Genomic DNA, 18227 nt, shown 5'->3' with positions numbered 1-18227 from the left:
TCAACGACATCTGCCTTCTTGACTAGACCACAGCCTTTGATTGTGTGGATCACAAGAAACTGTGGAAAATTCTTAAAGAGATGGAACACCAGACCACCTTATCTGCCTCCTGAGAAATCTGTATGCATTGCAAGACGCAATAGTGAGAACTGGACATGTGACAACGGACTGATTCCAAATTGGGAAAGGAGTACATTAAGGTTGTATATTGTCACCTTGCTTATTTAACTTAAATGCACAGTACATCATGTGACATACCAGGTTGGATGAAGCACAAATTGGAGTCAAGATTTCAGGGAGAAATATCTGTAATGTCAGATATACAGATGACACCACCTTGTATCAAAATAAAGAGGAACTGAGGAGTCTCTTGATGAAACTGAAAGAAGAGGGTGAAAAAGCTGCCTTCAAACTCAACATTCAAAAAACAAAGATCATGGGACCGGTAAGACCATTTCATGGCAAACAGCGGGAGAAACAGTGGAAACAGTGAGAGACTATTTTTTGGGCTCCAAAATCACTGTAGATGGTGACTACAGCCATGAAAGGAAAAGACGCTTGCTCCTTGGAAGAAAAGCTATGACTAACCTAGGCAGCATATTAAAAAACAGAAACATTACTTTGCTGACCAAGGTCAGTCTAGTCAAAGCTATGGTTTTTCCAGTAGTCATGTGTGGATGTGAGAGTTGGACCATAAGACAGCTGAGTGCCGATGAATTGATGCTTTTGAACTATTGTCTTGAGAGTCCTTTGGACGGCAAGAAGATCACACCACTCTATCCTAAAGGAAATCAGTCCTGAATATTCATTGGAAGGACTGACGCTAAAGCTCAAGCTCTGATACTTTGGCCACTTCATGCGAAGACCTGACCCACTGAAAAAGATCCTGATGCTGGGAAAGATTGTAGATGGGAGGAGAAGGAGACAACAGAGGATGAGATGGTTGGATGGCATCACTGATTCGATGGACATGAGTTTGGGCAGGCTCTGGGAGTTGGTGATGGTCAGGGAAGCCTGGCATGCTGTAGACCATGGGGTCACAGAGTCAGACTTGACTGAGCGACTGAACTGAACTGACTGATATGTATAACTGATTCTCTTTGCTGTATAGGACTACAAAATTGTAAAACAGCTATATTCCGATTAGAAATTTCAATAAAGATTTCTTTATATAATCTAAAAGTTGTCATAATTTGAATCAACCATTAATAATACAGTGGAAAATGTGCTAAGAATTTATGTCAATTTATTTTAAAATTCTATGATGTAACAGAATATAATAAAGTAGTTTAGCATGCTAGAATTGGGGCAAATACACTAAAGATATTTGATATGAGATCATATAAGGAAACAGAGAAGGTGATGACACCTCACTCCAGTACTCTTGCCTGGAAAATCCCATGGATGGAGGAGCCTGGTAGGCTACAGTCCATGGGGACACGAAGAGTCGGACACAACTGAGCGAATTCATTTTCACTTTTCCCTTTCATGCACTGGAGAAGGAAATGGCAACCCATTCCAGTGTTCTTGCCTGGAGAATCCCAGGGACGGCGGAGCCTGGTGGGCTGCCGTCTATGGGGTCGCACAGAGTCAGAAACGACTGAAGCAACTTAGCAGCAGCAGCAGCAGAAACGTACAAGGAAAGGAGAACGTTTGAAGACAATGTGAGATGTGCATTCTTTCATTTTCAGAAGATTTTGCTTTCTGCAGTGAAAAATTACTTGAATTTGTAATTTCTTTAGAAGGTCTTATGTGTCGCTACCAGTGGATAGGAAATTATACATCAGAGAACAAAAACCTGTCCCCAGTATTCCTAGAAGTTTAGCACTTTGCCTACCACTCCACTCACACATTTCTGTCTAGAGGTAGAAAGAAACTTTAAAAGGACTGTCATACAGTTACTAAGAAATGGGCAGAGTTTTCCTAGGGCCCCTAAGAAATCGAAGAGCAATGAATGGATGCAGTTTGTCACAAGCCAAGAGGAGACTTTTAGTTCACACTGTGATGGAGAAAAGTTATCACTGGAGATGAATTCATGAATGATTTAAGGGACAGAATGGGGCAGGTGATACATTTCTATGACAGTAGCAGACACAAACCCAGGTTTTCGAAAACCATTTCCATGGAAGCAAATCGTCCAAAACCATGTGACAAAGGATGAGTTCCTCGCGGCTCCTTGGACCTCTCATCTGGGTCATCATCTCCATCCATTCATACCTACCTGGGAAAATGGCTGTTGTCTCCATTCTCCTCATATTCCTGGGATCCTTCAATTGCTCCAGAAAGGCGACCAGGTCCAGCTCAGAGACAAGACCTGTTATCAGAGAAAGGAATATTTGTGTTGTTAGAGATTCATCAGTATCAAATCCAATATGTATTCATGTGAGACGAGAACGTATTTTGTTCTAGAAAACAATTTTCCAAAATACTTCATTCAAAGTAGCTATACAATACTAACAAACACAAACAATCAGATCCTGAGATTCTGGTCAAGTAGTACTAAGGCAAAAGTAAGTAGTGTGAAAGTGAAATTAAGAGAGGGTGCAACTATTTAATACCACAGAACTTTTACAATTATGACTAACCTAGAATGAAGGAGGCGGAGTACATGAAGGAAGAAAAACATCACCAGCATAATGAATCCTCATGAAGCCTTTCTTTCTAAACTCACAAATACCCATTTCCCCTAGAAAGCAGAGATCTGAAACTACTGTGGGAAGCAGAAAATTTCAGAAGACATTTTAGAAATGACGGAACAAAATCCCAGTGGGTAGATAAGGGATTCTGGAAGGCAGTTATCCTCACCCAAGGAGGCCAGGTTCCTGTAGTTCTCTACCATCACGTCCCTGTACAATTCCCGCTGACTGATGTCCAGGCATTCCCACTCCTCTTGAGTGAAGCCTATGGCCACATCCTGGAACGTCATCCGTTCCTGAAATACAAAGTACAGATGCCGTGTGGCCCTCGGAAGACCTTCTAATGTGACCCAAGATGAAAACAGCAAGTTCACAGACCTGGTCGTGATTTACTGGATTGGCTGGTATTACAAAATATATGTTTTACACAGTAATCCTTTCTACCCAATTTCTAATGTGAAGAAAAGAGGATGAGTGATGATCCACAAGCCATCAGAGAAACTATTCTCAGCTGAAAGAGCAATTATAAAATCATCAGGGGGAAATTAGCATAATTATTTTTCAGTGTTCTACTCGTGTGACATAGGAAAAATTGTTTCTCGAAGAAACAGGAAAAAAAAATTTTTTTTAAAGCGTATTCTGAGCCAAGAGTTCTAAAGTGGGGTGATAGTGCCTCATTTTTAGCAAGGTTATTTGAGTTAGTAATGTTGAAAATCTGCTTGATGAATTACCATTTTGAACAGCAATTAAATAGAATAGTAAGGTAAAAATTCATACTTAAATTTGAACTTTAATCATTTTACACATTTTAAGAGGTCTAATAGGATAGTAACCTTTCTTGTGGTCTGGGCTCGTGTTGGAAAAGAATTTCTAGACATGAGTCAAAAGGAAAGGGAAATAAAGTTTGTTAGAATGGGGGACAGTGTTAGAACAGCAGGCCAGCTCACGGCAGAACGGATGTTGAACAGGGATCCTTAGTCCACTTTCATAGCCAGGGTACAAGGAGTGGGATGGGGTCTTGCGGATCGATTGCTGAATGGATGACGCACATATACTGGGTGGGGAAAGAGTAAGGAAAATATTTCCTCCTTATGGGGGAGGAGGGGAGAGCGTTCATACTGCTCAGGAGGACTTGAAACCAATCAGTAGTCACAACATGGAGGAGGGAAAGATGCTAAGGGGTCTTCACTTTCCGATCCTGCATTCCAAGAGCCTCCTTGGTTTTCTCTACTCTTTTGTCCCTGGGTCACCACATACCTCCCTCTCGTTATTTTTAGGGCCAGTTCTTTGGCCCTTGTTGATACCCTGCTCATGTCTAACTATCTACCCATTTCCCTTCTCACACATTTGGGAATCCAGTTTTAAGGAAAAAGGGGCGATGACTGCTCTGGCTTCTTCAGGATGAGCAGGGGCACCTTGGGCTCTGGGTTCCCTTTGCCTACTCTGTCCGGGTGCATTTATGGAGGGAGATGAGAGCCCATGGAATGATAAGGTGACATGTTTCAGCATTGTCTAGGTGTTGGTCAGGGAATATTCTTGCATGATTCCTTGGAAATTTGTTGCATTTTAGAAGAAACAAACTTTACAAGAAAGTTAAAGGTACATGGCCCAAAGATGAATAGAAGTAGAAAAGCTGCTCAGGGGCTAGCCAGGAGAACCAGAACCGGACATTGGTTCTTGACATTAGTGTTTCTCTAGGTACGAGAAGCAGCAAGAATTTGGGCTCATAAAATCTTTACCTGAAAGCATCTGACTCTCGGAAGACCAGTTCTTCTGGGTTTTTCCCAGAGCCGAGTGTCTTATTTCTGATCTCTACTCTGAACTCCTTTCAGGGGCTGTGGAAGGTCAGCAGCGGGCAGTGTAATGATGTAATCTTTGTGGAGACAGCTGGCAGAGTCCAGTCAGCATGGTCCCTTCATAGCCACATATTTGACCATGCTTTGGGGGCATTTCTTGGCCACTGTGTCCCGTGGCACTGGGAAGGCTCATTCCCAGGTCTAGGGTAGGTTCCATTGACAGGCCACTCAATGTTCTGATTTTAGAGCAGGCCTTGTGAGTAGCAAAATCTCTGGGCCATACCTGTCTTACTATCTCTTGGTCCAGGAAAATATTCCGTCTTCTTGCTTCTTCCCATATCTAGAGTTACATTATTACAATCATTGATCTCATAGGGAACTGCATATCAGCATTTTATCACTGGCTCAGTCACACATTTACTAACCTAAGAAACAGTCCTCTGAAACAAGCGACATAGAAACTAGTATAGCTATAGGTAGCAGTTATTAGTCAGGTCATAAGTAAGAATAATCTGATCACACGGACCACAACCTTGTCTATCTCAATGAAACTAAGTCATGACGTGTGGGACCACCCAGGATGGATGGGTCATGGTGGAGAGGTCTGACAGAATGTGGTCCACTGGAGAATGGCATGGCAAACCACTTCAGTATTCTTGCCTTGAGAAACCCACGAACAGTATGAGAAGGTGAAAAGGTAGGGCATTGAAAGATGAACTCCTCAGGTTGGTTAGGTGTCCAATATGCTACTGGTGATCAGTGGAGAAATAACTCCAGAAAGACTGATGTGATGGAGCCAAAGCAAAAACTATACCCAGCTGTGGAGGTGACTGGTGATAGAAGCAAAGTCCGATGATGTAAAGCGCAATATTGCATAGGAACCCAGAATGTTAGGTCCATGAATCAAGGCAAATTGGAAGTGGTCAAACAGGAGATGGCAAGAGTGAACGTCGACATTCTAGGAATCAGCGAACTAAGATGGACTGGAATGGGTGAATTTAACTCAGATGACCATTATATCTACTACTGTGGGCAGGAATCCCTTAGAAGAAATGGAGTAGCCATCATGGTCAACAAAAGAGTCCAAAAGGCAGTACTTGGATGCAATCTCAACAACGACAGAATGATCTCTGTTTGTTTCCAAGGCAAACCATTCAATATCACGGTAATCCAAGTCTATGCCCCGACCAGTAATGCTGAAGAAGCTGAACTTGAATGGTTCTATGAAGATCTACAAGATCTTTTGGAACTAACACACAAAAAAGATGTCCTTTTCATTATAGGGGACTGGAATGCAAAAGTAGGAAGTCAGGAAACACCTGGCATAACAGGCAAATTTGGTCTTGGAGTACAAATGAAGCAGGGCAAAGGCTAATAGAGTTTTGCCAAGAGAACACACTGGTCATAGCAAACACTCTCTTCCAACACAAGAGAAGACGCTACACATGGACATCACCCGATGGTCAACACCGCAATCAGCTTGATTACATTCTTTGCAGCAAAAGATGGAGAAGCTCTATACAGTCAGCAAAAACAAGACCGGGAGCTGACTGTGGCTCATATCATGAACTCTTTATTGCCAAATTCAGACTTAAATTGAAGAAAGTAGGGAAACCCACTAGACCATTCAGGTATGACCTAAATAAAATCCCTTATGATTATACAGTGGAAGTGACAAATGGATTTAAGGGACTAGATCTGATAGACAGAGTGCCTGATGAACTATGGACAGAGGTTCATGACATTGTACAGGAGACAGGGATCAAGACCATCCCCAGGGAAAAGAAATGTAAAAATGCAAAAGGGCTGTCTGAGGAGACCTTACAAATTGCTGGGAAAAGAAGAGAAGTGAAAAGCAAAGGAGAAAAGGAAAAATATTCTCATCTGAATGCAGAGTTCCAAAGAATAGCAAGGAGAGATAAGAAAGCCTTCCTCAGCGATCAGTGCAAAGAAATAGAGCAAAACAACAGATTGGGAAAGACTAGAGATCTTTTCAAGAAAATTAGAGATACCAAGGGAACATTTCATGCAAAGATGGGCTCTATAAAGGACAGAAATGCTATGGACCTAACAGAAGCAGAAGATATTAAGAAGAGGTGGCAAGAATACACAGAAGAACTGTACAAAAAAGATCTTTATGACCCAGATAATCACGATGGTGTGATCACTCACCTAGAGCCATACATTCTGGAATGTGAAGTCAAGTGGGCCTTAGAAAGCATCACTACGAACAAAGCTAGTGGAGGTGATGGAATTCCAGTTGAGCTATTTCAAATCCTGAAAGATGATACTGTGAAAGTGCTGCACTCAATATGGCAGCAAATCTGGAAAACTTAGCAGTGGCCACAGGAGGGGTAAAGGTCAGTTTTCATTCCAATCCCAAAGAAAGGCAATGCCAAAGAATGCTCAAACTATCACACAATTGCACTCATCTCACACGCTAGTAAAGTAATGCTCAAAATTTTCCAATCCAGGCTTCAGTCATACGTGAACCGTGAATTTCCAGATGTTCAAGCTGGTTTTAGAAAAGGCAGCGGAACCAGAGGTCAAATTCCCAACATCCGCTGGATCATCGAAAAAGCAAGAGACTTTCAGAAAAACATCTATTTCTGCTTTATTGACTATGCCAAAGCCTTTGACTGTGTGGATCACAATAAACTGTGGAAAATTCTGAAAGAGATGGGAATATCAGACCATCTGACCTGTCTCTTGAGAAATTTGTATGCAGGTAAGGAAGCAATGGTTAGAACTAGACATGGAACAAAAGACTGGTTCCAAATAGGCAAAGGAGTCCGTCAAGGCTGTATATTGTCACCCTGCTTATTTAACGTATATGCAGAGTACATCATGAGAAACGCTGGGCTGGAAGAAGCACAAGCTGGAATCAAGATTGCTGGGAGAAATATCAATAACCTCAGATATGCAGATGACACCGCCCTCATGGCAGAAAGCAAAGAAGAACTAAAGAGCCTCTTGATGAAAGTGAAAGAGGAGAGTGAAAAAGTTGGCTTAAAGCTCAACATTCAGAAAACTCAGATCATGGCATCTGGTCCCATCACTTCATGGCAAATACATGGGGAAACAGTGGAAACAGTGTCAGACTTTATGTTTTTGGGCTCCAAAATCACTGCTGATGGTGATTGCAGCCATGAAAATAAAAGGCGCTTACTCCTTGGAAGGAAGGTTATGACCAACTTAGATAGCATATTGAAAAGCAGAGACATTACTTTGCCAACAAAGATCCATCTAGTCAAGGCTATGGTTTTTCCAGTAGTCATGTATGGATGTGAGAGTTGGACAGTGAAGAAAGCTGAGCGCCGAAGAATTGATGCTTTTGAAGTGTGGTGTTGGAGAAGACTCTTGAGAGTCCCTCGGACTGCAAGGAGAGCCAACCAGTCCATTCTAAAGGAGATCAGTCCTGGGTGTTCATTGGAAGGACTGATGTTGAAGCTGAAACGCCAATACTTTGGCCACCTCATGCGAAGAGTTGACTCACTGGAAAAGACCCTAATGCTGGGAAGGATTGGGAGCAGGAGGAGAAGGGGATGACAGAGGATGAGATGGTTGGATGGCATCACTGACTCGATGGACATGGGTTTGGGTAAACTCCAGGAGTTGGTGATGGACAGGGAGGCCTGGCGTGCTGCAGTCCACGGGGTCGCAAATAGTCAGATAGGACTGAGGTACTGAACTGAACTTCTGAAGAATGATAAGTCAAGTACTTTAATTAGGTAGAGCCCAGTATACCAGAGGTCATATGACTTCATTTGTTCAATGACTAAAGCCTGGTGTTAATCTCCTGGTTGGAAATTATGGAGTGTCTACTCTTTATCTGAAGATTGCTTACTGAGATTAGCTTTAGAAACAAACTTAGAGTGTCCTTTTTAATAACATAATTGAATCTTTTAGAAATATAACCTAACAAAGAACGATCTCAGATATGAGTCTTAATAAACACTAGACGTTAATTAACAAAACTAGAAACTTAGTTTAACAACGAACAAAAGTTAATTTCAGTGAAACACAATTTTTTCATTATGAGGGCATTGACCCTGTAGCCAGGGAGGCTTTAACCCATCAAATAAAAACGAGGTTTGTCAGGGAGTCGGGAAAAGCCAGGCAGCCATCTTGGATTGCCCATAACCCTGACTCTGATTTACAGCTATTGTTCACTCATTTTTAATTCCTCGATTTAGGAGCAGACTACGGCCGTGTTTTAAGGACATCAGGATAGCAAAGTCCAACAGTGAGGGGTTATTTTTGTAGAAGAAGAAACAGCTTTGTCTACATGTACCAGAATCTTAAGTAATGCTCATTTACTATACTAAAGTAACAAAAGATTTTAAAAATGAATATAAATCACTTAAAGGCAAAGAAATTCATAATGTCTTAGTGAAAGCTACAATCTAAGAAAACTTTGTTCTATTAATATAGAGATTAGACTAAATTGCAGTCTGGTACTAACCGACCTGAGAAGAAACAAACAAAATTTGTTTATCAGTTAACCTTAGAAAAATCTTTTCCATAAATCTTGAAGTAGTAGTATTCTGAATAAAGTGCAATTGACAGTGTAGCCTGGTCATTCAGGTTTTAACTAATAAAACAAAGATTCACAGAGACAACGCTAAGAAAAGGTGATAGAAGTTTCTGTAACTGTAAAGAATACTAAAGACAAGAAAAGTTTTAGTCACTCAGTCATGTCCAGTTCTTTGTGACCCCATGGACTCTAACTTGCCAGGTTCCTCTGTCTAAGTAATTCCCAAGCAGGAATACTGGGGTGAGTAGTCATGCCCTTCCACAGAAGTTCTTCAAAAAAACTAACCCCCCCCAAAAAAAGAAGAAGAAAAAATTGATCAAATCATGTTAATATTTTCATACATACATTTCAGTTGAGTTCTGTCCCTCAGTCCTGTCCGACTATTCACGACCCCAGGGCCCAGAGCACGCCAGACCTCCCTGTCCATCAGCAATTCCCAGAGGCTACTCAAACTCATCCCCACTGAGTACAGACACACACTCTTTTTCATGTCACAAAACTGAGGTAATTTTGAATGGATTAAACATGCCCATAATGTTTGAGGATGGTATTCTTTATTTGCACTGAGCTGTATTTTAAATTTTCATACAGTCGAGCATAGATTAGGACTAATAAGATTCTTGTAAACATTTTGGAAAATACAAAACTGTGATGAGACTCTGTGATGCATGGAGTGTACTGGAGAAGATCAGACCTGGGCTTGGGATGAAAACCCCCACTCCCAAAACCCAGTATCTCTGCTGAACACACGTGAATGTTCATTTTCCAGAGGAGAAAGAAAGTAAGAAGACATGAAGTTACTCCGTTAATTGTGATAGTTGAGGTACATCCCTCATTTTTTCTTTCCAGACACTTGTTGAAGTAAAATGAAAAAAACAAATTCAGAGCATGGGAATCTCACAGAGACACCTAAACCAGTGAACATGAGTCATGGGGTGAGAAGTACCTGGAAGAATGCATTAACACTGCATGGGTATTTCGGCACTATTATGGAAACTATGATCTGAAACTATCATTAAAAAACGTTCGTCTGCGGACTTCATGATGATCCAGTGACTAAGACCCTGAGCTCCCAATGCATGGAGCTCTGGTTCCTTCCCTGATCAGCAAACTACATCCCACATGCTATAGCTAAGAGTTTACATGTCACAACCAAAGAACCTGAAAACTACAAGGATGACTGAAGATCCTACCTGCCACAAGAAGACCCGGTGCAGCCAACTAAATAAATACATTAAAAGTGTGTTGTAAGCAAATTTCATTGCATATATACCTTCCCTGATCTGCAGCCTAATACTACATGTAAGTAGTTAGCTCACATCGATATAGAGCAGTCTCTGCAACGTTTCTATTTGTGAAACTTTTCTGAAGAACCGTGGACCACTGAGTTCACTCTGTTTAGAAGGACAATCTGTAACTCCTGTTCTAAGGAGCTGAAGCTGCATCCACGTGTAAACTCATCACGCCATTTCCCCTCCTTCCCTATGATCCTGACACCAGACCACATCCCAGTGGCAATCTCTGGTACCTGCGTCTCTCCGTGCTCATCTCGCACAAAGGGCATATAGTCAACAACTGAAGGTCAATAATTCATGCTGAGAATTCCTCATGCTCTAGAGAAAGCCGGGATACAGACAATGGGTAACAGGCTCTGGGATTTAAAGGGGAAGTTAGTCCCAAGACCCGCTCTTCACTATTATAAGAACAAAAGGAAAAAATAAGAAGTAGATATCAACAAACCCCTAGGGAGAAAACTTACAATCAGAGAAGTAATGGTTTGCATGTTCTCAGTCCAGGCATTTCAGGAGGAAAAGCAGACACATTCCCAGAACCGGGACAGGACATTTACCCGAGAAGCTGCCATTTCCTTCTCTGCTTCTTCCTGCTCTGCGTCTTCTCGGGGGATGTTATGTCGCAAACTCACATCCATAAGTTGAGAAAATACCTTCAAAGGCATCCACACAGTCCTTTCACCTGCAACTGCTGCAGAGAAAAGAAGAAAAAAGGTTCTTGTTTCTCCAGCCCTTTTCTGAGCCTTTTACTGGCTTCCTCTGTTCCTGATCGGCAGGCGGCAATCAAGACTAATCTGATATCTAATCACATTCTGTCTTTGGTGCTTACCTTTGGCGCATTCTCTTTGCAGACCACCCCTGAGAGTTCTCCTTTTTTTTTGCATTACACAGAGCAGATCACAGTAGAATTCAGGGGAGATAATGGACCAGACTACTGACCTAACTGACACACATTTTGAGGGTTTTTCAAACATCACAAGAGGAAGACCTGCATTTAGGAGCCCTGAGCTGCAGCCTCACACTCCGAACACCTGAGACCTCACTGGAGCTGAGGATTAGGGCGGGAACTTCTAGAAACAAAGGATGTTGGGCTGATTGCCTGGGGAGGGGCTCTTTCTAGGATGGATGTCGCCCTCCACTGGCTCTGCCTGTGCCCTTGGGGGAGGGGTGGTGGGGAATGCTTGCTTGGTGGGAAATACCTGGGGCCTTGGGTTCCTGCAAAGCTTTGCCCAGAATTCTTCCCAAAGATGCCTTGCCTTCAGCGTGCTAAATCCGACTCTTTGCCTCCCCATGGACTGTAGCCCACCTGGCTCCTCTGCCAATGGGGAGTCTCCAGGGAAGAATACAGGACTGGGTCGCCATGCCCTCCTCCAGGGGATCTTCCTGACCCAGGAATTGAACTCACATCTCTTGTTGTCTCCTGCATTGCCAAGCAGTTCTTTACCACTAGTGCCACTTTAGAACAGGATACCTTGAGCACTTAGGTTTTTTTCCCTACCCTCTGCAGCCTGGGGACACAGGTTTGCACAAAATGATTCGCACTATGAGCACCTGTCTGCAAGTGAGGACATCAAACTTCAGAGACCAGGAGGCTGAAAGCGTTTCCATTGTTGCAGAAATGAAGCCTCACACTCGGAGAGGTGGAGAACTCAGGTTTATTTTGCTAGGCGGGAGGGGCCCAGAGGACTTAACACTCCAAGCTCTAAGCCCCAAACAAAGGGGTTACAGAGGTTTTATACACGGACAAGCATGATTAAGAGAGTTTGCAGGTTTGCAGGGGCTAGGGCAATTGCCAAGAGCAGGACAAGGGTGAGTGAGATAAATTCCAGTTCCTAGTATAGGGATTCCCCACTTTTTGAGACCTATGTGATCAAGACTTTGCAAAGAGCAAGCTGAGCTACAGAGGCAGAAGGAGCTGAAGGTTATGGGAAAATGTGACATTCTCCTCTTCACTGCTCCCTCTGGATGCTTCTACCACTCACTGTAGAGAGGATCATCTCAAGTTTGATAGGACATTCAGAGCTAGCCGTCGTTTACAACTATATTGAGCTATTAACATTTGTAACCTTACGGATTCAATTCGCGAGGTTATGAACTGAGTAATATCTTGAGAATACAAGGGCCAAATAAAGGCGCTGCAAAGAACATGAAGAGAGGACTGGTTAAAGGGAGAAGCCATGATGCCCAGCTCCAGATATTGTTCCAATTACCCCAGGAATTTGCTACTTCCTCTCTCCTTTATATGATTCATTGCCTTAGCTGTTGGGCCACCTCTTTGACTATTCTTAATTGGTTTACATAAAAGCAGAATTCTTCATTCAAGAAGAGGCAGAGGCCTGCCTTTTCAGCTGTCAGTAGGTCTAGCCCTCTCCTATTCCTTAAAACCACCTCAGCCAAGGGATCTACTTGGTCCTATAAGGCCACTAGATGTGGCTACTCTCTCAATGTCGTATGTGTGTTGTAGCCACGCGCTCTGGAAAACAAACTCACTCAGAAAGCAATGCAGATAGTGGAGTGCAGCTTATTACACCGGCGGGCCCAAGGCAGAGTCTCCTCTTAGCCAAGGACCCCGACCAGTTTTTGTGAAAGCCTTATATACCCTAAGTGTATACGGTTCCCTGGAACTAGTCTGAAGAAAGGAAAAAGAAAGATACACTCTTAACCCCCGATCATATGCCTTAAGCCTACCTAGCTAACTGTGGAAAATTATCAATAGGCCTGTGGTCATACCCCAATAAGCACAATAGAATGTATGATTCTATTCCGTTACACAGATAATTAGGGTATTCTTTCAGCAGAGCCCTGGGGTCTTCCTTCTGCAGGCCTGGTTTTACAGTTGATATGTCGTTTCCATAGATACTGGGCATATAGCTCAATGTCCACAGTCATTGACAGAGATTCATCACTTTCCAATCTAGTATGTATCTAGGTGGGGAGAGAATGCATGATAGAATGTTAAGACAGCCTAGAAAATGATTTCCTCAAATACTTTATCAAAAGCACCAATACAACACTAGGGAGGAGGAAATGGCAAACCAATCCAGTATTCTTGCCAGGAGAATCCCATGGACAGAGCAGGCTCGTAGGCTCAAGTCCACTGGGTCGTGGAGTTGGACACGACTGAGCAACTTCACTTTCACTTTTCACTTTCATGCACTGGAGAAGGAAATGCCAACCCACTCCAGTGTTCTTGCCTGGATAATCCCAGGGACGGGGGGAGCGTGGTGGGCTGCTATCTGTGGGGTCGCAGAAAGTCAGTCATGACTGAAGCAAATTAGCAGCAGCAGCAGCATACAACACTTACTACGTAAAAATCAAATTCTGAGATTCTGGTCATGTACCGCAAGGCAAAAGTAAGTAGTGGAAATTAGATTTGAAGAGGAAGGTAGCACCATTTTATAGCACAGAACTTACAGATTTAGCACTAACTTAGACGAAGCAGGCAGATTATATCAAGGGAGAAAAAAAGTAGAATCATAATAAGTCATCATGAAGTCTTCTTTCTAAACTCAGAAATTCCCATTTTCGCATAGAAATCAGGGATCTGAAATGCTATTATAAGAAGTAGAAGATTCCAAGAGACATTCTAGAAATAGAGGAAGCAAAACCCTGACAGTAGATAAGGGATTCTGGAAGAAAGTTATCCTCACCCAACGTGGCCGAGTTCCTATAGTTCTCTAACATGACGTCCCTGTACAATGCCTGCTGACTGAGGTCCAGGCATTCCCACTCCTCTTGAGTGAAATCTATAGTCCCATCCTGGAACAACAGCTGTCCCTGAAATACAAAGTACAGATGCCATGTGACTGTGAGAAGACTTCCTAATGTGCCCAAAGATGACAACAGCAAGTTCACACAGAACTGGTTTCGATACAGGAGAGGGTCTGGTGTTACACTATACTCTGACTTTTACACGGTAATATTTTCACCATATTTCTAACCCAAGAAAAAATGAGCTATGGCCCACAAATCATTTCAGAAACTATTCTGATCTGGAAGAGAAATGATAAAGGAATCAGATCAACAATGGCATATTTGTTTTTGAGTGTCATATTCGTATAACACGGAATGAATTGCATATCAAGGAAACAGGTAATATTTTTAAAAAGCCTAGTCTGATTCAAGAGTTCTTGAGTGGGACAAATGTGCCATTTCTTTCAACAATGTTATTTTTTCTTCTTAGTATTTTTAACAAGCTTCTTTGAACTAGTAATGTTGAAATTCTGCCTTCTGAATGACCATTTTGAACAGTAAGGAAGTACAATACTAAGGTAAGCATCATACTTACTTTTGAACTTCAAGTGTTTTACAAATTTTACAGATCTACTAGGATAGCATCCTCAGCAGCAACAATCATTTTAACGATTTAGGATATACTATATATCTTTCTGAGAGTTTTTACACAGTCGTGGATATGCAACAGAAATAATTTAAAATCAATAATGTTGTTGCCCCACGTTTTTGCAAATATTAAGCAAACGTTCCTTAAATACGTTAAATTTACTTCACTTTATGTACTCTAGACTTTAACTAATGAGACACAGAGACATACATAGGGACAACGTTAATGAAACTTCAGAGAAGTTTCTCTAATTGTGAAGAATACAAAAAACAAGAAAATTAATCAATCAAATCATATGAACATTTTCATGCATATGGAACTATATATTCATTTCATAAAATGAAACAATCTAAGGCCATGGAAAATATGTAAGAACAATTTTCAAAGGTGAGAATAAAGAAAAATATTCTTGAAATGATGATGTCTTTAATATATACTCTAGGTTTTGCTTACATATACACATGCACATAAACACACATAAGGCAAAAGCAATCTTCTGTGAATAACACATCTTTTGGAAGAAACATTTTTAATCTACCTTTTTTTTTAAACTCATGTGTATTTTAGCATTTATGGTAAAACAACTATTTCTAATTCTGCATGAATGTGTTCTAAGTCACATCAATCATGTCCAACTCTTTGTGACCCCATGGGCTGCAGCCCTCCAGGCTCCTCTGTCAATGGGATTTCCCAGGTAAGAATACTGGAGTGGGTTGCCATTTCCTTCTCCAGGGGACCTTCCCAACCCAGGGATCAAACCCAGGTCTCCTGCATTGGCAGGCAGATTCTTTACCGCTGAGCCAACTGGGTACACTGAAAACAATTTTTCCTCTTTAGTAACAGTAATTAAAAACACAATATGAGAAACAGTCTACATTTTACTAGCAAATACACCATGACACTTATTTACAACACATTTCCAGATCTATGTGAAGAAACTGTGCAACTTTACTGAAGCACATAAAGTCTGAAAATCACAACTTTTACTTGGAAGATGTAGTGACATAAAGACTTCAGTGACTGCAAATTCAGAAGAATTCAAACTCAAAACAAACATGGATATGTCAAATGTAAGTCTCAGCTGTATCTAGGAAAGCTAACATAATTTTGAATATAAAAACCAAAAAAGCCTAAATAGAGGGAATCTGCCAAATTATAGATGAAGCTATCACTGTATGGACTAGTTGATAATTTTTAAAAAAATGAAGCAAAATAGCTACAAGGTAGCCAAAGAAGCTCACCTAAATAGAGACTTGGACATTGTTTTGAACAATAAGAGTAGGATGAAACACAACATAATATTTTGTAATCATGCAACAGGTAAGGTATTCCAAAGCAACATCAAAAATCAGGGGAGGAAAAAATATCACAGGGCATTAAAGGAAAGATTTAGGTTTCAGCGTTGTGTAATAAAGAATTTAGGGAGTTGCCTGATGGTCCAGTGGTGAGAAATCTGCCTGTCAATGTAGGGGACACGGGTTCCATCCCTGGTCAGGGAAGATCTCACAAGCCTCGGAGAAACTGAGCCAGTGTGCCACAACTATTGAAGCCCACCAGCTCCAGAGCCTGCCAGTTATTAAGGCAATCACTGAACCCGAGCCAGAGCTCCACAACAAGTCTCCTCCTAATCACAACAGAGAAAGCCCAAGACCATCAGTAAAATCCCAGCAGAGCCAAAACGAAATAAATATTAAAATTTAAAATGAAAAAGAGAATTTAGCAGGCTTTGGCCCACAGGTTCTAGAAGTTTGCTTTCAATCTTGGAATCTAAGTTTTTTCACTCTTGGAATTTCCTTAGTGACCGCAGTGGCTTTATTACTCTCCGTGGGCCCTCATAATTTATGCTAACAGAATGACTTATGTGGGCCCCTAGTTTAATAAGGGGATAACTCAGGTTTTGAGGCTGGTCATTTCACAAAGACCAACGAAGTGACTACAGCCCAACCTCTACGGAGGGGAGAATGCTGGAGCTGTTATCAACCACTCCTATGTAGCTAAACCTCAATAAAAACTCGGGACTTAAAAGCTTCAGTGAGCTTCTTTGGCTGGCAATACTCTGTTTTCTGTCACACCGACAGGCCAGGAGGGAAATGGGTCCCTTCGGATGATGACTAAGGGTCAGTTCAAACAAACCCGTTCAGAAGTTAAGAAGCTTATCAAATCCAAAGAAACAGCATTTCAGGAAAGAGAGACAGAACAAACAAACAAAAGGACTATGCCTCTTACCTCGGAACGAGTCATTTCTGACTCCTTGCTTTTCTCTTCCTCTGGGCTTCCTTCTCCAGTAAGATCAGTCTTGGCAAGTGACCCCTGAATGTTGAAAATAGGCTGTTCAATACTTAGAGAAACACACCGAGGTCCCTGTAACACAGCCCAACACAGAGGGAGGATCTCAACAGCTACAAAACACAATCCCCTACGGCCACCGACACAGCAGGGAGTCTGGAACACAGAATCAAACGAGGTGTTTCCAGTTTTATTCTTCTCTTCAGAACTCGCGGCCCTTCCTGTGAAAACCACACGTTCTAGGCTGACCCTCTCCTTCAAACCATAGGCGAGACCCTGACCAAATTCCATACACAATAGAGCCTCCTTCACCTCTTCGTGGATCAGGCACCTAGGGGTTGGGCAATACAGGACTTTAAGGAGCGGTCTCTACAAGTTACAAGGCAGAACTGCCAGAGAAGGACATGGACTCTAGAACGATGTTAACAGGAGGCGGACGTGGGCCCCAGGGACACGGCAGCTAAGCTAACGGACTTCAGAACTTCTCACGGCGATGCGAGGACACAGTGGGGACGGGGAAATGGGGACGGTAGTTTGAACGTCCACAGAGACCTCGAAACCCACGTGTGAAGGACAACAGGCTGTGGGACTACGAAATCCAGTTTGTAAACAAACAAACCTACAAACAAACTCACCAAAACGCTCTGCCGCTCATTTAAACTCAACTCCGCGTCTTCATGATACTGCGCAGGCGCTGGCGGAACATCCGGTACAGAGGCAGGTGAGCGCGCTACGCCGCGTCAATCGAGAGGAGACGTAAGGCGAGAGGCTGGGACGAGGCCGGAAACGCAGGTTCGAAGGGGCGGGGCCAGGAGGGACAACGCCATGCCTCACCTCATCCCCGCCCCCTGTCAGTTTTGCGTCTGTTGGTTCTTCCGTCCAGCTTCTATTTTCTGCCTTTTTTTTTAAATAAAAAAATTCCTTAATTTTTGAAAAAATACTATTAAAGAGAAAAATTTCAAGTCCCTTTAACTGTTTTCATTGCTTTCAAATTACTGTCTTAATTTTGTGGAATATATCCATTCAATACATATATATATCTGTACCTTAACACATATATTAATTAGGACTCACAGCATCACTATTACGAATTAAAATAATTTTGGCCCTGTTAAGAATGAACCTGCTATTCATTCTCTCCTCAAGGTTTTTGTTTTGTTCTGTTTTTGGGTTTTTCAGCAGTTTATTTTTATTTATTTTTTGTTGTTTTGATTTATTTTTTACTTTACAATATTGTATTGGTTTTGCCATATATTGACATGAATCCACTATGGGTGTACATGTGTTCCCCATCCTGAACCCCCCTCCAACCTCCCTCCCCATCCCATCCCTCTGGTC

General features: G+C 42.0%; 1 protein-coding gene across 1 annotated transcript in view; it reads right to left on the bottom strand.

Annotated features, from left to right (window-relative positions):
* LOC145515076 (uncharacterized) overlaps positions 1-17582 on the bottom strand; it is a 61480-nt gene extending 43898 nt beyond the window's left edge. Inside the window, exons 1-6 of the mRNA XM_081514531.1 lie at positions 17525-17582; positions 16830-16913; positions 13912-14038; positions 10819-10952; positions 2806-2932; positions 2222-2314 (exon numbers count right to left, since the gene is read on the bottom strand). Coding sequence (XP_081370657.1) covers positions 2222-2314; positions 2806-2932; positions 10819-10952; positions 13912-14038; positions 16830-16844 — 496 coding nt within the window. The 5' untranslated portion in view covers positions 16845-16913; positions 17525-17582. The remainder of the gene's footprint in view (positions 1-2221; positions 2315-2805; positions 2933-10818; positions 10953-13911; positions 14039-16829; positions 16914-17524) is intronic.
* Between the last annotated feature and the right edge of the window lie 645 nt (positions 17583-18227).

This window comes from Giraffa tippelskirchi, chromosome 7, assembly GCF_054371585.1.
Source record: "Giraffa tippelskirchi isolate mGirTip1 chromosome 7, T2T-mGirTip1v1.2.pri, whole genome shotgun sequence".
Taxonomy (NCBI): Eukaryota; Metazoa; Chordata; class Mammalia; order Artiodactyla; family Giraffidae; genus Giraffa; species Giraffa tippelskirchi.
This window is presented reverse-complemented; position numbering and strand designations above follow the sequence as displayed.